Source organism: Rhineura floridana, chromosome 22 (assembly GCF_030035675.1).
Source record: "Rhineura floridana isolate rRhiFlo1 chromosome 22, rRhiFlo1.hap2, whole genome shotgun sequence".
Classification (NCBI taxonomy): Eukaryota; Metazoa; Chordata; class Lepidosauria; order Squamata; family Rhineuridae; genus Rhineura; species Rhineura floridana.
In genome coordinates, this window is record NC_084501.1 from 7456066 (window position 1) to 7478614 (window position 22549).

Below are 22549 nucleotides of genomic sequence, written 5' to 3' on the forward strand. Positions count from 1 at the left end.
AATGTGTAATTTCATTAGTGAAATGAAATAAATAAACACAGTGGAGATTCTTATCCAGTCTGTATCTGCAGTGGATTTGGAAACTGTTTTTCACTGTTGACGCTTTTGGTAGGTTTGATTGCTAATTGTTTCAGGATGTTTTGTGGGAAGCAACTCATCAATAAAATTAATAAATATGACAGTGGCTCTAGCATCATTTCTTACCGCTCTCCAAGACTAGCAGGCTCAATATTGTTATTTGTTGTTGTTATGTGCTTTCCAGTCAATTACGACTTATGGCGACCCTATGAATCATCAAGCTCCAGTAGCATCTGTCATGAACCACCCTGTTCAGATCTTGTACGTTCAGGTCTGTGGCTTCCTTTATGGAATCAATCCATCTCTTGTTAGGCCTTCCTCTTTTTCCACTCCCTTCTTTTTCCCCCAGCATTTCTAGTGAATGTCTTCTCATGATGTGTCCAAAATATAACCTGTTTCATCATTTTCGCTTCTAGTGATGTTGTTGTTATGTGCCTCCAAGTCGACTATGACCTATGGTGACCCTATGAATCAGCGACCTCCAACAGCATCTGTCATGGACCACCCTGTTCAGATCTTGTAAGTTCAGGCCTGTGGCTTCCTTGATGGAATCAATCCATCTCTTGTTTGGCCTTCCTCTTTTTCTACTCCCTGTTTAATTTACTTGCAATGTGCACAGTCACAGTGGATTTGGCTGGTGCAAATTCGTATTTAAAAAGCAAAACCTACATGCTGACTTGTTGCCTTTTCTGTGTCCAACACCGCCCCGCTACACTTCACACTGAGAGAATAGTCATGTCCAAACACAAGAAGAGCTGGATCAGGCCAGGGTCTTGTGCTCAGAGTGGCCAGCCAGATGACAGTTAGGGGAAGCTCAAAAGCAGGACTGGAGTGCAACAGCAACTCTCTCCTCTTGGCATTCAGAGCCATACTGCATCCAACAGTGGAGGGAGAACATATCAACAACAGCTAGTAGTCACTGGTTGCATCAGGGGTGTCGTCATCAAGGGGGGTGAGGGATCATAGCAGAGCTTGGGAAAGTTACTTTTTTTAAACTACAACTCCCATCAGCCCCAGCCAGCATGGCCACTGGATTGGGCTGATGGGAGTTGTAGTTCAAAAAAAGTAACATTTCCAAGCTCTGGGTCATAGGCCCCTTGCATTTTTGGGAGCAGGGTCCCTATGTCTCCAGCATCCTACGGATCAATCAGCATGAAAAGGAAGCGTGTTAGCCACTGAGAAGAGTCTTACAGAAGCTATCATTGTATTCTTCTCGCTGAACCTCAAAAAGACATACCCTTATCCGATATTCATCACCCAGCAAGTAAGAGACTGAATATTTTACTGTATAATCTTAAAAGGTTGTATAATCTTAGAAGGGGGCATGGCATGACTACCGAAGGAACTCTGCACTTCTGAATTTGTCACTGCGCTACTGGGTTGCAAGGAAACCCTTACAAACAGACCTGTAAGGTATATCTATGCCACTGATTTGCACGGATAATTTCTATCCCATCTTTCCACTGAAAAATAGCGCTTGAGGTGGCTAACACCTGGGAAAATACACTAAAGCAACTAAGAATTTTTTTTTTTTGGAAGATTTAAATCCCCCTCTAAAAACAACAACCCAGAAACAGCATGGCATGGCACTTAATGAAAATACCAGAACCAACATTTAAAAAACAAACAACCCCCCCCCCAAGCCTGCCTTAAAATGCTGGGAAGTAGAAAGGCAGAGGGCTAGGGCAGACCTCCCATGGGGTGGGAGGTCTTGCCCAAACTAGCATCAATCTACATCAAGATGTTGAGAAGGGCCTCTCTGCGAGATCTTAAAAGGAAAGGCAGGATGGGATAGCTAGGTGGTCTTTTAGGTACCCTGGAGTCCCAGAGCTTAGAAAAGTTACTTTTTTGAACTACAACTCCCATCAGCCCAATCCAGTGTCCATGTTGGCTGGGGCTGATGAGAGTTGTAGTTTTAAAAAAGTAACTTTTCTAAGCTCTGCCCTGGACTAAGTATGGGCAGATCTGCCAATTTTGGTTTCTCCGTTTCTCATCTTTTCAGTCTTAAATTCAGTTCTCCACATTTCTGCAGCAATACGTGATGAAAAGGATCATTTTAGTACACATTTCTTTTAGTAAGCACATTTTTGTATGCAGTATTGACTAATGTGCACATTTTGGCAAGCAATTTATCCTAACACAATGCATTTTTGAATGTTATTGTCATTAAAATATACTTTTCAATGTACACTTTCCCCTAATATATATTTTTGCACACACACGTTACGTTTGAGAAGGGCATCACAAAATTCGGAGAAGGGCGAACTCCGTAGGATAGCCATGTTTTGGTTCATGGATTGGTTTGAAAAATGTGAATTAGTTTTTCATTAAAATGCAAACACAATCAAATTTCTAGGCTAAGGATGGAACGATCTGTCAATTTCAGTTCTCTGTTTCTTTTTCCCAGTCTTAAAGGTTCAGAAGCCCAGTGTAGATGATACTGAACCAGATGGGATGATGGCTGCGTTGGCAGCTTCCAACGTACCTAGATTCACCGTGGCTTAACACACCAAGTCAGGTCAGGGGGAAAATTCCAATTCCATTCAGAATTAAAGGCGAATCTACCTAACTCACATTTTCTGAAACAGTATGCGAACTGCCCGTTGAAAATCATACCTCTTCGAAATTTTGGCAATGCAGCTCTCCAGCCAAGCAATATGTACAAAAATGCATATATGCATGAAAACATGCAAAATATATCAGAGAAAAACGTTTTGCAGAAATGTACTTATTAGGCAAAACGGCATACAAACATGTATATATGAGGAGAATTTTGCATTAATACGCGGATGAATTTTCAAGAGAATTTCCACAAACTGATGTGGAAATTGTGCACAACTGAAGACTGGAAACATGAAAAACAGAAAAATCAAAATGGATAATTCACCCATTCCTACTCTGTTCACAGTGGATGCAAGCAGCCATCTAGAGGCAGTCAGGTGACGTACACGGTTGTGAGGACCACTCCTTTATTTTAAGAACAACTGCTTAACCCTTGTTTGTGAAGATGTGGAGAGAAAAGAGTGAGGGCTGGGTTCGTGGTGGTGCGCGTGGACACAAATGCGTATTCATGGGTGAGGGCTGTGACCAGCAAGAGCAAAGAGCCACAATCCCCGTTGCAAAAGGGCTTGGATTCTCTTTCGCCTTGAACTCGTTGCTCCTAACAGAGAAGGTGTTTTGTTTTTAAATTGAAACTTTAAAAACACAGAGCTCAGTCATGGTACATCTTCAGAAGGCAAGCTTTGAGCGTCCCCATGTATCTTTCCCAGAGAGCTTGATGCCTGCAGGAAGAAAAAAACACAACCCCCCCCCCGACTAAATTCAAACTTCTGCGAATTGAAAATTGGCAGACGATCGTTAAGAAGAGCCCTGCTGGATCCGAACAGAGGGCCATCTCGTCCCAGAGAAGAGGAACCCAAGAGGGCTCCTGCTGCATCAGACCAAAGACCGAACTAGGCCGCCATTCTGTTGCCCACAGTGGCCATGCAGATACGGCTACAGGGAAGCTTCCAGAAGACGGATGGTTTTAAAAGAAGGTTAGGCAAATCAATAGAAGGGGGAGGCTCTCAATGGCTGTGTTCTGCCTGCGCTGTTGAAGGCAGTATGTCTCTGAATCCCAGTTGCTGGCAATCACAAATGGAGAGAGTCGCTGTTGCGCTCGGGTCCTGCTTGGGGGCTTCCCATGATGGGCATCTGGTTGGCCACTGTGAGAACAGGATGCTGACTAGATGGCCCCTTTGGCCGGATCCAGCAGCCAAGGCTCTTCTGATGTTCTTATGAGATGAAGGCAAGAGCCCTCTCCCACTGTTGCCCCCCCCAAGCACCTGACATTCAGGGACACAATGATACTGGAGGTGGCCCATAGCGTTATCAGCCATGAATGTGTCCAAGCTGATGGCCATCAATACATCCTGTGCTACTTTTAAGCTAGGAAGTATGGGCGGTACCCAAGTTGGTGCTTCCCAGAGAAGGCCAGTTGAAATTAATGTTGGGATGAACAAGCTTGCATGCATCTCCTTTGATAGGGAGATGTCCCTTCTAGTCAGAATTGGGGGACATCTCTACGCTTGTTTACCATGATGTAACTTCCTTAAAGGGTGGGGTTATTTACTTCTCTTTCTCCTTCTTTGTTAAAGGGATATTGATCTCTTTATTTATTTATTTATTGCACTTGTATACTGCCCCATAGCCGAAGCTCTCTGGGCGGTTTACAGCAATCAAAAACATTAAAACAAATATAGCATAGTTCGTTAGCATAATTCTCCATTAAGCTCAGGAGTGAGAAGCGCTTCACATGCTTCTCTTCCAAGATGATCCTTACCATGGACTGAGACTTCTACGTTTTCTATCTAAGCTAGAGCCTATGTTTCCTGAACATATGAAAGGTCGTGAGTAAAGATTCTTTATACTTTTTACCGAAGAAGACTCTCTCTGTTGTTTATTTAACTAGTGTGCATGAGAGGAAGGTGGGGCTGGTTATTCTTAATTCCGCTGCTACGTATATACTTTGCTAAGAAATAGGACTACAAACTGTTCCTATTTTATTTAAACCAAACCATTACTGGGCTCAACTAACTTAAAGCCATTAATTCAATGGATCTACTCTGAGCAGGACTTAGTTGCATACGATCCCGTGTGAAGGAGTCCTTGCTTTTGCCTCTCCTGAATTTCACACCATTTAAATTAGCAGTTCCCCATAGACCACTTGAAGATTGCTGAGGGTCTTGGCAGACCACGTAATGATTTTTTCTGCCTGTTGCAGACATTGCAATTCTACAGAATTCAAATTTTAACACAGTATAATGCAATTTAAGAAATAAAGCAAGCAATAAAAATGCAGTATGTTTAATGCGATGCATGTGCCATCTTGAACCACACACCCGCTGACACATCACTAACCACCTGAATGAAGTTCACGGACCACTGGTGGCCTAATAACCACAGTTGGGAACCACAGATGACCCCAGGTTCTATGACAGGGGAAAAATATTTTTCCAGAGAACCGGGAGGAGGGGGGGTGTCTTTCCCTTAAAAATTAAAAAAAGTACAATTGTAAAAGGAAAATTATATAATATAATGCACTGCCTTCAAGTCGATTTTGACTTATGGCGACCCTATGAATAGGGTTTTCATGGTAAGCAGTATTCAGAGGGGGTTTACCATTGCTTCCCTCTGAGGCTGAGATGCAGTGACTTGCCTAAGGTCACCCAGTGAGCTTCATGGCTTTGTTGGGATTCGAACCCTGGTCTCCGAGGTCGTAGTCCAACACTCTAACCGCTACACCACACTGGCTCTCACACAGGGAAATTAATCTGGATTTATGAGTGCAAATAAATAGTTCAAGCCCCTTCCTGCCTACTGAGACTCAGGGACTTGCTGGCAAAGGTGGGAGGGCGGGGGGGCAGAGAAGAATTCAAAGAAGACAGACAGGAGCTGCGGACAGGTTGCTCCTCCCCTAGAATTCCCACAAACCTGAACGCGTTGTGAGCGCAAGCCGTGTACTGCGTCAAAAAGAGGCACACGTCATTCGGGCTCCATCTGTCTGACCGAAAGGGCTCCACAAACTGTCAAGAGGGAAAAAAGACAAAAGTGGCAAGCATCTAGGCAGAGGTGTGGCAGGAATTGCAGGCGTGGGGGCCACATGAGGCCCTCCAAACCCCTTTACATGGCCCTTGGGATTCTCCCCACGTTCCCTCCCCCACGACACCCCCCATTGGCACTGCTGGAATCTTCTGATCACACCTCTTGCCCAGATGGAGGACAGAGAGAGGCGTGTGAAAGTGTGCATAGAAAGTGGCCTACGGTACAAAGGCAAAATTCAAAAGTGTTGTTCCACCCACTTTCACCTCTGGCCCTGCCCACCACTGGCTTGTGGCCCCCGGAAGGCTGCATATAAATAGCATTCCTGGCTACTGTTGTTACCTGGGCAATCGGATCTAGCAGTGAATTTAGATTATCCCAAAGCTGTGAGTCTGAGTGACCAAAAATCGTTGATTACTGTGTACTCTCGAGTACTGTGGAACTCCCTCCTCTTAAATATTAGACAGGCGCCGTCTCTGTTATCTTTTCAGCACCTGTTGAAGACCTTCCTTTCAACAAACTTTTTAAGTTGAGAGCTTGTCCCAGTCTGCGTCTGTGATGGAATTGCTTTTTAATGTGTTTTTAAACCTTTTTTTAAAAAATGTTTTTAACCTGTTTTAAAAAAGATGTTTTGAAAGCTTTTTTAAAAATGTTTTTAAAGATGTTCTGTTTTAATGTATTTTAAAGTCTATTTTATGATGTTTTAAGTGTGTTTAATGCTTTTGTTTGCCGCCCTAGGCTCTTGCTGGGAGGAAGGGCGGGATTTAAATCAAACAATAAATATAGTATAGTATAGTATTTATTAATCGCAAGGCCGAAGGCCATCAGCATTAAAATAAAAAGAAAAGTAACATGGAAAGTTAAGCATCCTGTTTACAAATACAATCAAATAATTTTACAACAACTTGAACACAGTACATTAAGATCATTAAAATCAATGAGGTCCTGATAAAATGATTTAAAATTATTTATAGGATATCTCAATTACTATCTAAGAGTAAGATATTGGTCGATTGATCTCTTTTAAAATTGTCTCTTAAATTACAGGTGGCTACGGTAAACAACGAGACAGTATAGGTGATGTCAGGATTAAAGTCGGACATTAAGATTTTTATTTTGTCCTCTGTTGGAATCAGCCGATACTTATCGAGCCAATTCCTAAGGAATCGATGGCGGGGGTGATTGCAAATTGGACAAAAAAACAGTATATGGGGGAGGTCTTCCGGCACAAGAGAACCACAAATGCATAACCTTTGATCTTTGGGAATGTCAGAGAACCGTCCCTCTCTGTCGGCGTTGGGCAAGGAGAAAAAACGTAACGCGGTAAACGCACGTCTCAGGGCCAGTGGGAGAGGGGATGTAAGATAGAGTGAACACTGATGGTCTGACTTGAAACTCCAATACCAAGGGGCAATGAGAAATAATCTGTCGACTTTCTGGGAATGGAGAACTATAGCTTCGCAAAGACGAATATTGTTTGGAAGCAATTTAAAATCCCCTCAAGAGATGTGATAATTGTGGGTCAAATCCGCTAAATTGCTTTTCCATAGTTTAATGGCCAAAGGGTGGTCAATACAGAGCTTCAAAAGTATTTTATCCTGGGGGTCCTCTAAAGATTTCAAAAACTTCATAAGGATGAAATGTATACAAGCAGTGAGCGAGGAAAGACCAGTCTCTGATCGTAACATGGCAGCTGATGTACCTTTAGGCAGACACAGTATACGCCTAAGAAAATCATTTTGTATAGATTCTAATGGCATTATATTCTTATTATCCCATCCCCAAAGCGTAGCTCCAAAAGAAATCTGAGGTATCACTTTGGCTTTGAAAATTTTCAGGACTGGCAAAATCTGATTTCCTCCAGAGGTGCGATAGAATTTCAAAATCGCTCCTATTGTTTTAGCGGCTAAAGATTTAATATATTGTAAATGACGGTTCCATGACAGGGTATCCGAGAAAAAAATTCCCAGATATTTATAGACCCGAGTCTGAACAAGCTGAGTGTCTGCCATCCGCCAACAATGGCCTTTGTATTTCTTACCAAAAACTAGTATGTTTGTTTTCTCATAGTTGATTTTTAGATTTTCTTTGGAGCAGAATGATTGTAAACTGCTTAATAGTTTCCGAAGGCCGAGAGGGACTAAGGAGAGGAGAACCATATCATCTGCATAGAGTAGAGCTGATACTTTTCTACGGCCAATTGATGGTGGATAGAATTGCGGACCAGATAAGGCTGGTATTATATTATTCAGAAATAGATTAAAGAGAAGGGGGGCTAACAGACAGCCTTGTTTAACTCCCTTCTCTATCATAATTGGTTCTGATAAAGCTCCTGAGCGACCTTCTCTCACATAGGCCTGAGTGTTAGTATGGAGAGCTCTGATGAGGTAAAGTAGGCGTGGGTCAATATTTAGATCATTCATCTTTGACCATAAAAGGTTCCTATCAACCGAGTCGAAAGCTGCAGCTAGATCTGATAATCTGATCGATCACATAAAATCCCCTGGTTGATTTTCTTCGGCTTTGAGCGAAACATCATTTTAGAGCTATTTCGGGTTCGTGCATGTCTGTGTGTCTTTAAAGTGGGACACTGCCGTGGCTAGTTTTCCGGTTGGGCTTTTTAAATATCTCATGGTGCGATTTGTTCTGCTTTCCGTTTTAAGAGACACTGGGGGGCCTGGCATGTGAAGGTGGGACCAATATCTCTTAAAATAAAATGCAAATGTTAACTGCAGGAGCGCCGCAGGGATTTTGCACCTGGCAGCAGCTCATTCCGATAGGCCGGAGCTGGAGACTGAGACCTGTAAAAATACCCTCAGCTCTGCTTGCAAAGGAGGTCACGCCTGCTCCCATTTCACTGCTGGGGCAACCAAAGCCAAAACAATTAACTTCCCCAAGGCACTCCCGTTGGGAAAAGGAGGAGTAGAGATATCCCTTCCCTTTTAGCGACAAACACAACAAGACAACCCACCCCTCCCTTCTTGCCAAGGCTGACATTTAACGTGAGCCAGAAAGTATTTACGAGGCCAAAGGGTCCAGCTCTGGAATGGGTCGAAAGAAGAGGTCCCACCTTTGAGCCGCACAGAGTCCGGGTTTTCTTCTCATCAGGAAATACATACAGGGCTCATTCCAGACTAGGATTAGAGGGTGTGGACTTCTAGGGCAGAGGGCATGGCCAGTGAAGGCTGGTCCATTAGGGCGAATGCAGCACTGCCCTCCCAACCTCTGCCTGCTCTCAGCCAGTCCGCACCTGCCTGCCTTCTTACTAACATCCAGTCCAGAGGGTAATACTGCCTCCTCCTCCTCCAACTCAGGGTTGCCCATGTGGAACTCAAGGGAGGAGGAAGATGGGGACAAAGCTGGAATGAGCTGGCTCTGCCTGCTATTGGCTCTCGTTAGCTCTAGCTCCGCCTCCTGTTGGGCTCCCTGCCTTCCGCCCCACCAGCCCCAACGGGCATCAGACACTACCGCCCCTGGCTCCCAAGGCAAGAGTTGCGCCGCAAACAGCAAGCAATCCAATATATGTCTACTCAGAAGTATGCTCCACTGGGTTCAATGGGACTTACTCCCAGGTAAGTGTGTATTGGACTGCAGCCTAAACCCTAGAGTTAGTTTAGGGCTATGAGGTCAAGCAAGACCGGAGGGAACCTTCTTCAAGATGATGCAGAGAAACTTGCTGGGTTGTCCAAAGTACACCTTGGACACACACAATACCTTACTACTAGTACTACTAATTGCATTTATATCTCACTTTTCCTCCAAGGAGCTCAAGGTGGCGTACATGGGTCTCCCCCTCCTCATGTAATCCCAACAACAACCCTGTGAGATAGTTTAAGCAGACCAGGCAGTGACAATGGCCTGAGGTCACCCCATAGCTTCATGGCTGAGTGGGGATTCAAACCCTGGTCTCAAAGGTCTTAGTCCAATACTCTAACCACTATACCACCTCATCGCTCCCTCCTTTAATTCAGCCTAAGCACGCACAACTTAGAGGCAACCACATACGGCCTCTAAGTTTACCCCTGCCGTCCCTTCCTCCTTTAATTTTCCCCTTCGCGTCATTCTTAAAATTTATTTGTAAGATCCTCGGGACAGAGACCTGCCCTCTTAATACTCTGAAAAGCACCACGGTTACTTAGGTGCTATATGCATTTAATCATCTTTATTTATTTTTTTAACGATAGCCCAGTCTCCATCCTAGAAGACTCAGGTAGGACTCGGCGGACGGGGAGGGGGAGACTGCCTACCTTCTCCACCAGGTCGACAAAAAAGTCCCGAACATCTTTGCTGTGGGTGAGCTTTGAGGCAATGTTGATCAGAGCCCGGGAGAGGTTCTGCAAAGGGTAACCGGGAGGGGGGGCACGTTACAAGGGATCCCTCTTCCTCCAACCCCCTCTTCACACCAAACCCACTTTGCATTGGCTGGCTCGAGATTTTCAAAAGGACAACAGCCCCCTCTGATGGCCAACAGAGGAGTAGCAGGCCAAGCGCACCGACAAATATCGCCCAGGTGGAACGGGGCGGGGAGGCTGATGCCCCCACCGGGAGGTCCAAAGGAGGGAGGGAGCCGCTGTCGTCAAAGCAGGGGATGGGGAAGGAGGGTACACGGTCTCAAATCTAGGGCATGCGCCCCAGTGTGGGTCCCTCCCAGTTTCCACGCCGCACCTTAAAATTGGCTTCCATCTCGCTGTAGACAGAAATCTTTCCCCGCAAGGCTGTGCACACCAGACTGGGTGGGGGATGGAACAAAGAGGAGAGGTCAGAAAAGGCCGGAAAGTCTCAGCCCCCAAACCTATTGAACAGTGGCAGAAGTTCCTGGACCCCCATCATCCCCGGCCATTGGCCATTGTTCAGCAGCAGAGCATCCGCCTTGCATGCAGAAGGACGCAGGTTCAATCCCCAACGGCCTCTCCAGGTAAGCTTGGGAGAGAATGCTGCCCGAAACCCTGAAGAGCTGCTGCCAGCCAGGGTAGACATTATAGAGCTAGATGGACAAGCCGTCTGACCTGTGCAAGGCAGCTTCCTTCTGTTCCTATTGGCCGTGCTGGCTGGGGGCTGATGGGAGTTGGGCCTTCAAGACCACTTGGGAGGGCTACAGATCCCCCTGCCCCGCCCCTGCCCCAGGACATGCAAAAAGAAAGAAACCAGATATGCCCCTGAGCATTTGCAGAGAACATTCTCAGCACTGCTGCCGGGCAAGCACGCCGTGCCTCTTCCCACACACATTTTGAGGATCATGGCGCAGAGCCTTGGCCGTTCAGTAGGGCTGGACGTCAGTGCCGGTCGATTTAGGAACTAACAGGTTGCTCGAGGAGAGTTAGGTCATTCGGCAGCTTCATTATGGGAGCATTTTCAACGCTCTGGAAAACTGACACTCCGTCCCCAGACTGCAAAGTTATGCTCTACTCTCCAACCAACGTCAGGAGACGAACGGGGTGGGTGGGGGTGAAATCCGCCCCAGCATGCAATGGCAAAGACCTAGCACCCAGTCAGCCGGCTCACCCACAATCAAATCACGGACCTGCATGGTTTTATGACTGACCTGGCATTGGACAGCAGAACCACCACACAGAACTGTCAATACCAGGGATAGGAGGGAGCTCATTGGAGGTGTCAGGAGCAACCTCCACAATTCCCGTTATCCCCGACTGCCAACGGTGCTCGCTGGGGCTGATGGGAGTTGGGAGTCTAAGGATGTCAGGAGGGCCACAGGTTCCCCTGCCCCATTCTTAGCTCTAGCCCGGAGACCTCACAGCTCTCCCACAGAGGAAAAAGGGCAAGAATCCCAGATTCCCCTTTGGTCCAACCGCACGTTGGGTATTTTGCAAACAACGCCCCCTTCCCCTGCCGCCGCCAACACCACCAATAAGACCCCGTCAGAGGTACCTCTTGTGCAGATCTAACAAGTCTTTGTCAGCGATCAGGATTTTTAGCTCCTTCAGGCCCTGCAAGAATTCCTTGTCCAGGTCAACATCCATGTCGTCCACATTGGTATCTGCCAAGGCAAGACAGACGGAGTGAGAGTCAGCGGGGCTGCTGAGGCTTTGCAATTTTCGCTTTGCAGTAAAAGTGGCTGCAGACCACTTTTGAGAATGAGATCCTTGTTCATGCCTTCTCCTACAGATGTCCCTAGGAGCCAATAAGCATGATGTCCCTAGGAGCCAGATGCCTGTTATGGGAAGCCCAAAAGCAGGGCCTGAGCGCAACAGCAACTCTCCCCACCTGCGATTCCCAGCAATTCAGACACTGCCTCTGACAGGGGAGGGAGAACATAGCCACCATGGCTAGTAGCCATGGACAGCTTCATCCTCTGGATAGCCACATCTGCAAGCTGTCATCCAGCCCAGCTACTCTAGGTGGTAAATGCCCCCAAGTGAACTGCACCCGACGCCGTCTGGAGACGAACAATGGGGCTTACTCCCTAGTAAGTGTGGTTAGGATGGCAGCCCAAGCTACCTAACGGGCACGGTGACAAGTGTGAAATTCACCCTGCAGGCGATGGCAACAAAAATGTCCGTATTTGGGACAAGAGGAGCCAAAGGCTGATGGTGGCTTCTGGGGCTGCTCACTCATGGCTCTTCCACTGCAAGCCACAGGCAGAATTGCCATCCACTTTCCTCATTACTGGAGCGCTGCCCTTTTTGGTATGTGTATATCCATCTACGTTCTGTCCACACCACAGTTGCTGCTGATGCAGTCATTTGAAACTCAGGGCACGTACACCCAATTCGCATGTCCCGCTCAGCCAAACCGCTGCTTTGCGTGAATGAGCAAATGGGTCGGCTCTCACCTGCTGTGCTCCTCTTCCAGACGCTCTGCTGCTGAACGAAATCAGGGCTTGGCTTAGTGCAGGGGTGGGGAGCCCCCAGCCCATGGGCCAAACACGGCCTGCCAGGCCTCCCCATTTAGCCTATGAGACCGTTTCCACTAAGCCACACCCATCTGATGTCATGTGTGGGGTAGATAAAGAGATACAGCTGCAAAAAGCAGGGCTGAACTCCTCCTGCATCAGCTGATGTGTGGGTAGTTCAATCCTGCTTGGAAACTATCTCCCCCTCCCCACGGGCCAATTTTGACAGGTGGGCAGGAAAACCAGCCTGTCAATCTCCGGATGTCATTGTGACATCAGATTATGTCCTCATGAAAAAGCCCTGGTTTAGCTTAGCTCTCTCCAGACAAACCACCAGCTGTAAACAAGGTTTTCCAAGGCAGTAACTTTCCAGGCTCTGCTTTGCAGCCACAAGGAGGACTAGAATCTTGTTCGGTGGGCCCAAAACTCACCCACTGCCCCCAAAGTCCAGTTCTGAATCATCTGCTCGGCACAGTATGCAAAATCTTCAAACGTCAGGTACTGCAGCTTCTTTTTACCCGTCTCAAAGCGGCTGTTGGCAAAGAAAACGATGGCTGCGTAATCCCTAAGGGGAGGGGAAAAACAGATGGAGGAAATTTTACGGCACTAGGAAAGCTAGATCTTCACAATCTCCTCCCTTTTGCCCCAGAATTTTGTGGAACGTCAAGAGCCCCACCCCACGTGTAAGGCAGCAGAGGGGCACGACCTCACGGCAAACTGGCCTTTTGCAAGTTGCCAGCATTAGTCTCCGCTGCTGTGAAGAGTTGGGTCAGCCCCATATTTTTTTTATGGCTGATCCTCAGTTCTGCTGATTTCAGATACGATTCGTATGATGTGGTGTAGTGGTTAAGGTGTTGGACTACGACCTGGGAGACCAGGGTTCGAATCCCCACACAGCCATGAAGCTCACTGAGTGACCTTGGGCCAGTCACTGCCTCTCAGCCTCAGAGGGAGGCAATGGGAACCCCCCCCTCTGAATACCACTTACCATGAAAACCCTATTCACAGGGTTGCCCATAATTCGAAATCGACTTGAAGGCAGTCCATTTCATTTTTTCCCCCCAAGCAAAGCCTTATGGGACACCTGAGCTTCCCCTCACCTGGCTAGCCGGTCTGAGAGCAGGAAATGCTGCTGAATGTTTTCCACCAGCGACCCACGGAGCTCTTCCACGGCCTTAAAGACCCGCTTGAAATTGTCAAACTGCAACACAGAGAGATGGACAGGCTGTCCCTACACCACAGGCTGAAATCAGTTCAACTGTCTAGTCCAGGGAATCGTAGTTCAGTGAGAGAGGGCTGGCAAGCGCCCATAATCTTTGAGAACACGTCTAAGGCAAAGGTTTTCTCCCTCTCTCATAATTCCAGGACCCAATGGGGCCATCCAAGGAAGCCAAACCGTGGTAGATTCAAGACAGACAAAAGAAAGAACTCCCCCCCCCCGCCCGTAGCACCTAACGATGGAATTTGCTCCCACAAGACGCAGTGATGGCCACCAGCTTGGATTGCTTTCAGTGACGGCCACCAGCTTGGATTGCATGCCTCTGAATCCCAGTGGCTGGAAATCAACAGTTGGGAGGGTTGCTGTTGCACACAGGTCTTGCTTGGGGCTTCCCATAATGGGCACCTGGCTGGCCACTGTGAGAACAGGATGCTGGACTAGATGGGCCCCCTTTGGCCGGATCCAGCAGCAAGGCTCTTTTTCACATTTTTATAGGGGGCTGTTTTGTCGATATGCTAACTTATTTGGTTGCTAGTGGCCAATTTATGCTTGTTTTAGGCCGAGTTCGGTTTTATTAATGAACTATTGCTGGCTGGTCTTCTTGTTTTATCACTGAGCTGCCTGTGTGTTATGTTTAAGTTTGTTCATTTCACTGCTGCATGTCATGTAGAGATTTCTTTTTTTAAAAAAAAAACGAGTATAAGCTGAAAATACAAATCCATAAACTTTACAAAATAAAAAAAAGAGAACCTTAAATATGAGAACTGTGAAAATATATGCTTAAAATTATTAACGCTAAGGCAGTTTAAGCTTTATCCACATTCATTTGCGTCTGTATTTAGTTTCACTTGTTTGTCAGTAACTAGAACGTGTAGTGTGCCCAGCAAGGTGTATGTTGTCTTGAAATTTGTTACACCGGTGCATGACAAATGGACTCCATCTCTCAATGAACTGACTATCCTGTTGTCTACCCTCATAGTTTGTGAGTTTTATCACAGAGATCAGGCATGGGGAACTTCAGGCCCGGGAGCCAAATGTGGCCCTCCAGCCCTCCCAGTTTGGCCCTCAGAACTCTCCCAGGTCCCACCCCTCACTGTCCCTTCTTCACACCTCAAGGGCTTTTGCCCGTAGCTGGAATGTGTCCCTGAACGCTGATTGTGCCTCTTGTCTGGATGTTCAAAGAGATCAGCTGGGAGGTGTTCAGAGAAGCCCCAAACGAGATTTTACCTGCCGGCGGCAGCTCTTGAGGGTCACCCCAGTTTTGACGCTGATGTCGTCCAGATCTTTCTTGGTGCCCTTGGAGAGTTTTTTGCCCAGCACCTCCCGCACAAAGGCCTCGTCGAAAGCGTAATACCTGCCGCCAGGAGGAAACGTCAAGGAACGAGAAGGTGCCACAGAAGGTATATTTAGCATTTCTGTCAGGGATGGGGAACCTGTGGCCCTCCTGATGTTGCTGGGTGAGAACCCCCATAATCCCTGATGGCTGGGGCTGACAGGAGTTGGAGTCCAACCACAGCTAGAAGGCGCCATGTTGGCTGCCCCCTTTTGGACTACAACTCCCATCATTCCTAACCATTGACCATGCTGACTGGGGCTGACAGGAGTTGGAGTCCAACCTCAGCTAGAGGGCGCCATGTTGTCTGCCCCCTTTTGGACTACAACTCCCATCATTCCTAACCATTGACCATGCTGACTGGGGCTGACGGGAGTTGGAGTCCAACCACAGCTAGAGGACGCCATGTTGGCTGCCCCCTTTTGGACTACAACTCCCATCATTCCTAACCATTGACCATGCTGACTGGGGCTGACGGGAGTTGGAGTCCAACCACAGCTAGAGGGCACCATGTTGGCTGCCCCCTTTTTGGACTACAACTCTCATCATTCCTAACCATTGTTATGCCATGCTGACTGGGCTGATGGGAGTAGGAGTCCAATGACATCTCGAAGGCCACAGGCTCTCTGCCTCCGATTTATGCAGTCTTACTTATTTACCCAGTTTAAAGTTCACTTTTTCACCCAAACCATGGTGGTTCTGAGCATTACAGCTCATTATTAGTTACATTTTTTATCTCATCCTTCCTTCAAGGCCCACATTTTCTTCCCCCACCTACCCATTTCTAATCACCACAACAACCCTGCAAGGTATATGTGAGAGGGCAAGGGAAAAAGAAGGAGAGAGACTGGCCCAGCGTTTTCCAGTCAGCTTCACGGCCAGGCAGGATATGCCGGTTATGCCACACTGGAGTACAACAGAAAACCTTAAATGTTGCAGGAAGCGCTTATATCAGCTCCGAGAGAGAAGAGATGCAGACGAGGCAAAATAATTTTAAAAAGAGAGCCAATCAAGATTTTTGTGTTATACAGAAATCTTCGTCAATCAAATGCTCTTTGACCGTGCAAGCAGCAGTGGCATCATCGAATCTGATTCATGAGGCCCTCTGCCCCACACGCACTTGTCCGAGATCCTGTTATTTCTCCATTCATATCTGATGAGGAGCTCTGTGAAGCTCAAAGGCGTACACAGCCCTAATACGATGTCGTAGCAATCCCATGCCTCACCTTCCAACCACTGCCTCTCCTCCAAGAGATCCTCACCACCGCCAAGGATCTTGCCCTGTTCCCCTTCGGGTGTGCCCTAATGTTTTTCTCCCCTTACTTGGCTTCTTCTCCAGGCCCCCCTCCCCGCCCAACACCTCTCCCACCTCTCAATCAGCATGGTCTGGCGACAAGGGGGAATCTGGAAGAGGAGCTGGTTCAGCAGCTTGGGAGGCGAATGCAGGAGCCGCTCCAGCATGTAGAAGGTCCGGTAGTGGTCCATGGTGTCGCTCTGGAGCACTTCTACCGTGGCCCCCGTCTGCTCCAGGATCCCGCTGCGCAGACGGAGCGCCACCGCATCATTCACTGTGGAAGAGGGGAGGGTTGACGGTCCATGCCTGCATCTGAAAACCTGACGCTGCTACAGGTGAGATTTAAAGCAGGGAGGGCCATGGCCCTCCAGATCTTGTAGGAGTGTAACTCTCATCAACCCCACCCAGCTTGGTCAATAGCCAGGGAGCTGTAGCCCAGAAACATCTGGAGGGCCACTGTCCCCCCATCCCCAATATAAAGCTGATGTACCCGTCCATGACTCTCCGCTCCTCCTTTCTCTGTGGTCTTTCCTACTGTAAAATTTATAGGAACACAGGAAGTTGCTGTATCTTCCCTACTGGGAGGAAGGGTGGGATATCAATCAATCAATCAACTATCTATCCATCTATCAATCATCCAAATATCCATCCATCTATCAATCATCCAAATATCCATCCATCTATCAATCATCCAAATATCCATCCATCTATCAATCATTCATCTATCAATCATCCATCTATCAATCATCCATCAATCATCCATCTATCAATCATCCATCTATCAATCATCCATCTATCAATCATCCATCCATCATCCATCCATCCATCATCCATCCATCCATCCATCATCCATCCATCCACCATCCATCCATCCATCATCCATCCATCCATCATCCATCCATCCATCATCCATCCATCATCCATCCATCATCCATCCATCCATCCATCCATCCATCCATCCATCCATCATCCATCATCCATCATCCATCATCCATCCATCCATCATCCATCCATCCATCCATCATCCATCCATCCATCCATCCATCCAACTAACTAACTAACAAGAGCCTGTCCGAGCCCTGACATCATCTGGGGAAGACCCTTCTCTCAGTTCTGCCACCCTTACAGGCACGTCTGGTGGGAACACGGGAAACAGCCTTCTCGGTGGCAGCCCCCAGGCTCTGGCACTCCCTTCCTGGGAAGGTTAGACTGGCTCTCTCTCTACTGACCTTCCGTCGGCAGGGGAAAACTTTCCTATTCTGACACGCTTTGGGGAACTGCCTGCAAAGCTATAGAATCGGGTGCTGTTTTTACTTACTTATATTTTGAGTTTTTTTTTAATTGCCATGTCTTAAATGGTGTTAATCTTATAGTTCAATGTTTTATTTATATGTTTTCAACTGTAAGTTTTAATTTTTGTAAACCGCCTTGAGTCCCAGTTCTGGGACGAAGTCGGGATACAAATGAATATAATAACAACTATACCAAGAGACCACCGGTCTGTCTTGCTCGCGATTGTCTACATTGCCTGGCAAAAGCCCTCCAGGGGATCAGGCTGGGGTTGCTCTCATTCCTACCCAGAGATGCCAAGGACTGTGTCTGGGAACTTCTACATGCAAAGGAGATGCTCCACCACGGAGCCACACGCTCTACCCATTCCCATGCATCTTGGGGACCAGGAGCTGCACTTCTTTTTGTTTATGAAAGGCTAAACCAGGGTTAGCCAATGCGCTGCCCTCCAGAAGAGGTTGGCCTACAACTCCCATCATCCCTGACCATTGGCCATGCCGGCTGGGGCTGATGGGAGGTGGAATCCGACAACACCTGAAGATAGCGGTGGCTCCATGTCAGTGGGGCAGTGGAATCCGCTCTGGGTTTTAGTCTGAACTTCCAAGCACTACATTAGCCACCCCAGCTCTAAACAGGGATGGGGCAGTAATATTATCACAGAAGAACAGTAGAGTTGGAAGGGGCCTATAAGGCCATCCAGTCCAACCCCCTGCTCAATGCAGGAATCCAAATCAAAGCATTCCCGACAGATGGCTGTCCAGCTGCCTCTTGAATGCTTCCAGTGTCGGAGAGAGCGGTGTGCGAGTCTGGGTAGGAACTACCCTACCGTACAAAAGTAAAATGTATATTTATTTGTTTGCCTCTGTCCCCAACCATCACTGGCATGCAGCCCCCAGAAAGCTGCCCAGGAGGAAGCCAGATTTCAACTGAACATCAGGAAAAACTTCCTAACTGTTAGAGCCATACGACAATGGCACCAATTACCTAGCGAGGTAGTGGGCTCTCCGACACTGGAGGCATTCAAGAGGCAGCTGGACCGCCATCTGTCAGGAATGCTTTGATTTGGATTCCTGCATTGACCAGGGGGTTGGACTTGATGGCCTTATAGGTCCCTTCAAACTCTACTATTCTATGATTCTAAGGGAATGCGGCCCTCAGGCTGAAAAAAATGTTCTCTATTCCTGACTTAACCCATTACACCCTAACCCCCAAGAGAACGAGACGACAGAACTCAGGGACGCAGCCTTACCCGAATAGCCATCCAGCCAGAGTCGGTAGACCTCCTCGTCAATGAGGGTGGTGTTGCCCACAAAGATGTCCAGGTTGCTGGTCATGGCCCACGAAGCCAAGCCCTTCCGGTTTGGGGTCAGTCACCAGCTCCCAAGCAGCACCCAAGAGCCTCAGGAGGTCAGACAGGAGGCTGCCGGGACAACAGAGAACATCAGAAGAGCCCAGCTGCCGGATCTAGTCCAGCTTCCTGTTTTCACAGTGGTCAACCAGATGCCCCCATGGGAAGCCCCCAAGCAGGACCTGAAAGCATCAGCACCCTCCCTGCTTGTGGTTCCAAGAACGGGCACTCATTCCCTCAGCCCGTGAGCAAGGGCCAAAAGTTTGCATTCTGCCTTGTCTCCCTCAGCACCTCCAACGTGTTTAACAGCACCTCATTTGCACCCAGCGATGCCTCCCAGAATCTTACTCTCATGGTCCTCATTTTCTTGATTATTGCAGGTTTATCGTGTTACACACACACAATTACAAGTTATTGCAATTTCCCTCGAGATTTTATATCAAGCAATGGTTTAGAAAGGTTTGAAATAAAGCCATCTTTCTAGCAAATAGTCAGAGCAACGGGAAGAGGAGAGGGATGTTAGCACACACACAGAGAGTGTGTTTTGTAATTTGTCTATATTTTGTAAGACACATTTTAAAAAAAACATGCAACAAGGAAAGATAGGATTTAGCAGCATGGATGCAGTGGGGAACACAGACTCAGCTCTGTATTAATCCCCCTCCCTGCTTCTGGTCTGTAGGGAAAGGCAATCTGCCCATGCTCAGAGTCTCTGGGACTGCCTTCAAGTTGATCCTGACTTATGGAGACCCTATGAATAGGGATTTCATGGTAAGCGGTATGCAGAAGGGGTTTCCCATTGCCTCCCTCTGATGCTAGTCCTCCCCAGGTGGCTAGGGCCTGCTCAGCCTGCCACAGCTGCACAAGCCTGCCCCTTCTTTGTCCGCAACTGCCAGCGGACACAAGCGGGGATTTGAACTCACAGACTCTGGACTCCCAGCCAGGCTCTCCTCCCCACTGCTCAGAAGCCCTTCAGAAATGATCTAAAAGGCTTTGCTCAAGGAAGGTGGCACCCTGCCCATGCTCTAAGGCAGCCAGCCTGCTGCACCAGAATCTTTGAGGAGGAAATGGCAAACCTCAGCACCTTTAAATTCCCCCTTCCTGTGGCACTCTGCACATGCTCAGAGGCACCCAGACTGTGGCATCAAAATGTCTAGGGGGAAATGGCAAACCCCAGCACTTAGGAACACAAGAAGCTGCCTTACACCGAGTCAAACCATCGATCCGTCTCATTCAGTACTGTCTACACTGATCGGCAATGGCTCTCCAGGGTTTCAGGCAAAAGGCATTCCCTGACATGTGAAGATTTTTGGTTTATCTGCTTTAGCACTCTCTACACTGACTGGCAGCAGGGACTGAACCTGGGGCCTTCTCTGCATGCAAAGCAGATGCTCTATCCCTGAGCTATGGCCCGTCCCTCAAGTTAGACTTCGGAAGCTGTCCTACACTGTGCCAAACCACTAGTCCATCTACTCTAGAATTGCCTGCACCGACAGGCAGCAGCTCTCCGGGGTTTCAAGCACAGGGCATTCCCTGTCCAACCTGGAAATGCTGGGGATTTAACTCGGACCTTCTGCGTGCAGAGCAGGCGCTCTGCCACTGAACTATGGACCTTCCCTGCAGACATAGGAAGCTGTCTTACCCAGTACCTCTGGCCCATCTAGCTTAGTACTGTCTACTCTGACTGGCAGCAGCTCTCCCGGGTTTCAGGCAGAAAGCATTCCCTGTCCTACTTGGAGACGGTGCTGGGACCTTCTGCATGCCAAACAAGTGTTCTGCCACTGAGCTACGCCCTCTCCTTCCCTCCTACCTACCTTTGGCAGGGAGAACCCAGGAGTCCTGACTCCTCCTGTCACTCAACATATCTGGCCCGTGCCTTTCCCTCCCAGGGAACCCAGGGGCCGAGTCATGGCGACCATTTGCTCACTTCTAGCCACTGGGACCGGCCTCCCTTCAGCTGCCAGCGCGCTAGATAGAGCCTTTTCACATGACCCCCGCCCCACAAGCAATCCTCTTCCGGGTCACGTCGGCGCCGGAGGCTCTGCGCACGCGCCTTTGCCGCCCAGTAGGAAAGGAGGCTCCTACTCCATCTTTACGACTGGCAAGGGAGGGCAACAGCACCAAGGCGCGTTTGGGAGTCTTATTGCGCACGTGTGTGTGTGTGTGTTTGCTTTTTGTTTTGGTTTTTACACTTTCGGGGCGATCATCCGTCTGTGCCACACAAAATGTGCTACTGTTTTTGTAGTGCAACATTTGCTTACATGGGGGTGCCATCTTCATTTATTTACACATTACAGTTTTTCAGAGTATGCCGCACAAAATGCTTAGCTGTTTCCCCCCCATTATTGCCACATGTCCCCCCCCCACAAAAAAAAAAAAACGGAGAGGAAACAACGTAAGAGCATAGGAGGAGTCCGGCTGCTGGATCAGGCCAAAGAGGCCCATCTAGTCCAGCATCCTGTTCTCACAGTGGCCAACCAGATGCCCGTTGTGGGAATCCCACAAGCACAGCCTGAGCGCAAGAGCAACTCTCACCTCTTGCGAGTCCCAGCATCCTGCCTCCGACAGTGGAGGGAGAACCTAGCCTTCATGGCTAGTAGCCTTGTCCTCCATGAATTTGTCCAACGGTGCAATCCAGTACATGTCTGCTTAACTCCGTTGGGTTCAATGGCGCTTATTCCCAGGTGTGTATTGGATTGCAGCCAAAACCTGTGTAGGGTCTAGGAAATGATGCAACAGCCCCATTAGGCTTGAAAACATTAGGGAGGGTGGGATGATAGCAGTCGTAGTAGCAGCCATCCTCATCATCCAATTCCCCCCCCCCCCGCACCTAAAAGAACTAGGCACTGTGCAACACTAAACCTGAGAGATTATATTATCTCTGTAATTAGAGGTGTAGTGGTCCAGGGTCTTAAAGGGTCTTAGAGCCTTTGCTTTTTTCGGAGCAGGGTCCCTATGTCTCCAGCATCCTATGAGCTATTCACGATGCAAGTGGAATGTGTGAGCCACGGAGAAGTCTTCCAACATGCTTGTCCTTTCCTCCTGATTGGAGCCAATCAGAGTGAAAGGAGGTGAGTCAGCCACTGAGAAGACTCTTCTGAGTAGCTAACACACTCCCCTTTCATGCTAATTGGCTCATAGGGACATCTGTTACGGGAGAAGTTGCATGTGGGAAGAACTGAGGAGTGTGGAGATGATAACAGAGCAGGCGAGTGAGGGAAGAGGCGTGGCTGTGAGGGGACATGGCATGACTGTCATAAAGGGACCCTAAACTTCTGAATTTGTCACTATGCTACTGTCTGTAATGTCTTCTGACACCATGTAATGTACGCTGTTAGAAAGGCTTGAAGACATCAGAATTGTCTGTGAGCCTTAATATTTAATAATAAGTCCAGATACAGAAGCACTAAATGAACAGCACGAGGGCCATACATAAGCAACTTGGCTAATGTTCCCGTGCTGGCAAGCATTCCCTACATTTCTCTTAAAGGAACAACACGCCACACTCTTACATCCCAATCCGGGAAAGGATTGTCAGAGTAAACAGTACTGAGCCA

At 48.0% G+C, this 22549-nt stretch overlaps 1 protein-coding gene across 2 annotated transcripts; it reads right to left on the bottom strand.

Moving 5' to 3' along the window:
- Positions 1-3030: 3030 nt before the first annotated feature.
- Positions 3031-21024, bottom strand: FIBP (FGF1 intracellular binding protein). Of its 2 annotated transcripts, XM_061606778.1 has the most exons (12): positions 20920-21024; positions 18894-19064; positions 16845-16929; positions 16430-16628; positions 14955-15081; positions 13609-13709; positions 12940-13073; positions 11545-11653; positions 10324-10387; positions 9906-9992; positions 5551-5642; positions 3031-3359 (listed from the first exon to the last, which is right to left on the bottom strand). In XM_061606778.1, the coding sequence occupies exons 2-12, from the start codon at positions 18903-18905 to the stop codon at positions 3290-3292; spliced, it is 1080 nt and encodes a 359-aa protein (XP_061462762.1). In that variant the 5' UTR covers positions 18906-19064; positions 20920-21024; the 3' UTR covers positions 3031-3289. The 2 variants fall into 2 exon arrangements, with proteins under 2 accessions (XP_061462762.1, XP_061462763.1); XM_061606779.1 differs by lacking the exon at positions 16845-16929 and having other exon boundaries at positions 20807-21016.
- Positions 21025-22549: the final 1525 nt, after the last annotated feature.

Bases quoted from the DNA above. Each gene is read 5' to 3' on its own strand.
- FIBP (XM_061606778.1), bottom strand. The intron at 16,629-16,844 runs GTACATCAGCTT...CCTCTTCCACAG, and splicing joins GAGCGGAGAGTCATGGACGG to TGAATGATGCGGTGGCGCTC. The intron at 9,993-10,323 runs GTGCGGCGTGGA...TACCCTTTGCAG, and splicing joins AGATGGAAGCCAATTTTAAG to AACCTCTCCCGGGCTCTGAT.